Consider the following 4,053-nt stretch of genomic DNA (forward strand, 5'->3'; position numbering starts at 1 on the left):
AAAGTGAAGCAGGGATTAGGAGAGCTCAATATTCTACAGCACAGTCAATACAACTGGTAGAGGGTAGGGAGTAAAATAAAATAATAGACTGGGAGAAAGGTAAGGTGATAACTAAACACATGCTGAAAGTCTAGTGTAGACCAGGCAATGGTGATTTCAATACAGACTAAGCTGGTTGGATTAAAAACTAGCAAGGAGTACCACTCATTGAGAACTGTGTAAATGGCCTACCACATACACATTAATCAACATATGCTGACATAACTTTAAATCCTGCGTCAATTACGCCATGAATTGCAACATGCCACATACTCAAACTTAGTGTCATAAAATGGCATGGTTCCACGTGCCACATATAATGTGGAGCTCTTTGTGTTTCGTTTATATGGCACCTTAAATGAAACATGTGGCATGCATCTCCAGCTCTAGGGCTGTCAGCATCAGCCCTGGGACAGCATTGGGTCTGGACAATCACGTGGGTGTCAGCCCTGGCCAGTGCAGTCCCAATTCTAGACTTGCCGCTGTCCCGAGTCTGATGCCAACAATCAGCTGTCAATAACCACCAGGGCAGCCCTGTGGCCCAGTGAGGATCTAGAAGTATTATGACTGGAATCCAAGGATTGTTATGCGCCATCCCAGAAAATCAGGCATCTGGCTATGCACATCTGACAAGGCTGGATGCCCGATTTCTGGGATGGGACAATTTCCTCAGATGCCAACTGCACCATTATATTGACATCTGTCAGGGGCCCTATTCTCAGAGAAGGCCAGAGAAAGAATGATGGGGACAGACAAGAAGCCCAGTACAAGTTTGACGGGAAAATCTACTTTAAGAACTCTGCTCTTCAATGGCCAAAAGCTGAGACACAGTGGCAACCATCCTTCTAGTGCAGGGGTTGTAAACTGGGGGTACACGTAGGTCCCTGGGGGTATGTGGGAGAAAGTGGGAACAAAGTGCCACCACCCGGTGCTGCTGCCTCACAGGTGCAGGGCTGGGGTGGGGCAAAAGCAGGGTTGCACAGATGCTGCACTGCTGCCACTCCACCGCTCATCATGCCCCTGCTCCACATCTGACTGCTTGCCACCTCCCTTCCCCCTACTGCAGTACACTTACTAAAAAGGGGGCCGCTAGGGGTACACTTATTAAAAAAGGTTGAAAACCCATGTTCTAGTGAAAACTTACCCTTTTCTCATTTTTTTTAGCCTGGTGAGAAGAATAGGTAGCATAAGTTTCAATGCAAAGCAGAACTCTTCTTTTTCCACCAAACCCTGCTCTACTATTTGGAAGTCAAGGAGGAATCTTATTTTTTTTAAGCTTTGTTTCAGATCTGTATATGCACTAAGGATAGGGGTAAGGTTGCAGCTTTTATAACTTCAAAAGAAAAAGAAAGAGTTCTACAGTGACTAAAAAAACAAATAAGTGGGCCTACCAGATATCCCATTCCTCTGAAGCCTGGGAACACAAGTCCAAAAGGGGCCACTGGGATCGGACTCTAGGTCCTGGAGTTCACAAGTGACAATCTGACCAAAGGATTTGTAGCATTAACCACTCCAACGCCATTTGCGTTGCACATCACAACCACATAACAGCTCATTTAGAAAAGAAGTAAAAATCCCTATAATGAGCCACAGGTAAAGATCAGGAGAGACAAGGTCACTGCCTTGGTTACTACAGTGGAAGGATATCTGTTAAGTTATTTTCAGATGATCCTAAGGAGATTGAGAGCCATTGATCATGGAATTGCTAAAAAACTCATAGTCCTTGCCAATCTAACCACAGGGAAAAAATCTTTCTTAACCCAAATCTAATGATTAGTTGGATACTGAGCCTCTCTAACCAGGTGCATGAGAAGTTTTTAAGTACTGATAGCAACACAAGCATGTTCCAGTCAAACTCTTACCTCTAGCCAAGGTTGACATTCATTGCTTCAGAAGAAGGTAAAAAACAAGCACGCAAAAAACTCAGAGGCCAAGCACCACATTTCTTCTGGCTACTACAAATGACCAGCAGGTCTGTAACATGACTATCCCATACACCTCCTCCTTAGAGTGCATGCATATTTATCCCCAAGTAACAGTACAGAGATACTTACTACCAGTAAAGCAGCATCAGCAAGAAAGGGCAGATGATGACAGCTTGGAGAACCTGCCAATCCCTGCAGAGGGCAGCCAGACCTGGCATGAGGAACTGCCCAGCCATTGCAATGAAGCTTGCCACCATGGTGATCATGAACCGGTGCCCAGGAGGACAGAGCTCTATCCCTAGAACAACAACACAGAGGCAAATTTTAAAAGGTCAATACAAGGGGAGAAAAGAAATCAATAGTAACAGAAGTGCTCATTAATAGTTTACTGTGGGCCTAGCGTTAATGCACTCCCATAAATCACAATTTATTCCATTTTATTTAAAAAGAGAATATAATATTCCTTTTATAAATTATTTCACTCAGTCCTGTGCCAAAAGCAAGTATTGTATTGGAGAATTATTTTTGGCAAGTACAAGACTGCATGGGGCCCAAAGACTTAGGACCCAGGCCTGCAAGAACACCACGCAGAGATACTGAATACCTTCAATGTTCAGGACTCCCACAGGAATTGAGAATGCTCGGCATTTCACAGGAACTAACTCGCTGAACAAATTGAAAAGCTGCTTGCCCACAAATTCACCATGCTGCTGTTCAAATCTCGTTTCAAACTAAATGTTTCTGAACTGCTTCTGATAGCTAATCTTGCTCAACTTTCAGGCAGCTTCCCATCTATCTTATCCTGTCCTCGACTCTTCCCTTTCCTCTTCACTGAAGTCTGCTCTCATCTCAGTCATCCCCACCACCAGACACCTTAGCCACCTTATATGAAGTGAATTAAACTTCTTAAAAGTCTGGGTTTGAGCTACATACTTAGTCTCAGAAGTGAAGCTGCATCTCCCAAAACCCAATTTTTAAAATAATCCTAAGGAATTATTTTGGCAAGAAAACTGGAATACACCATAAAGTTGTACTTGACGTTGATGATTCGCCACCCTAACAAGAACTAGCAGTGCTATATGCCACATTTCCCTACACTTACTCCCATGGATTAATCTTTCGTATAATAATCCTGCCAAATATGCTAATTGTACAGAATTTATCTGCAAGTGGGAAGAGAGATCTAGACTAGTAAGCATGCGTATCAGCATGATACACTGGTCTTTGTGACTGCTGGAACTCCTCTCTCACAGTCTTACTGCTAAAATTATTATTAAATAATTGAGATGCCATAAAATGGAAGGGGGAAGTGATCAACTGCCTCACTACATAGTTTTGCTTTGCTGACTGTTTACTAATGCAATATGATTTTAAATGGTTAACCAGAGACTAGCTTCTAGGTGGGATGGGGATTAAATACAGTATAATATTAGATAATTTGACAGCTGGCACAGTATTACTGGAACCTCACCAGTCAATATCAGGGACAAAATGTATCTATAGTGCATTTATAGCCAACATTTTCCACCACAAACGCCACAGTTCAGCTTCAAAAAGGGAAAAATGCTAAAACATACTTACTTGCTGTGGCAACACAAATACTTTTACACTTTAGTGAGAAAAATAAAATAAACAAAGTTCCCATTCCATTCATATGGCATTATTCCTAATAATAAAACATGCAGAATTTAACAGATTCCATTTTTTTGGTGTGAAGATGTCAGGTGTAGTTTGTTTCTATACTCAACAAGGAGAAAGTTTTGTTTTGTTTCTTTAAACTTAAAATCATAATCATTTGCACTTCAGTACTTCATTCTTAAAAACAAGGAGTAATTTTATTACTGTAAACACAAAGTGTGCACTAGACATCCAAATTCAGTATTTTAGTTCCTTATCTTGGATTAATCTCAGCTACAAAAATTCACTGAAACAAGAACAGCTTTTATATGAAGTCAGAAAGATGCATCAAATAGTAAAATTGAGTCACAGATGCATAATAGATATAGTACCTGTAGCAAGTATTAATCTTGCAAAAAACCCCAAAGAACTCAGGAGAAGCAAGCAGATGCAAACCAAATGCTGGAACATG

The 4,053-nt window shown here is 41.4% G+C and overlaps 1 protein-coding gene across 1 annotated transcript in view; it reads right to left on the reverse strand.

The window, feature by feature from the left end:
* Positions 1-4,053, reverse strand: part of SLC22A23 (solute carrier family 22 member 23) — a gene marked incomplete at its 5' end in the record, with an annotated part of 227,611 nt that overhangs the window by 65,434 nt on the left and 158,124 nt on the right. The window contains one exon of the mRNA XM_019518594.1: positions 2,094-2,262. Within this exon, the coding sequence (XP_019374139.1) occupies positions 2,094-2,262 (169 nt within the window). The remainder of the gene's footprint in view (positions 1-2,093; positions 2,263-4,053) is intronic.

This window comes from Gavialis gangeticus, unplaced genomic scaffold (assembly GCF_001723915.1).
Source record: "Gavialis gangeticus isolate Ggan-Ray unplaced genomic scaffold, GavGan_comp1, whole genome shotgun sequence".
In the NCBI taxonomy this organism is placed as follows: Eukaryota; Metazoa; Chordata; order Crocodylia; family Gavialidae; genus Gavialis; species Gavialis gangeticus.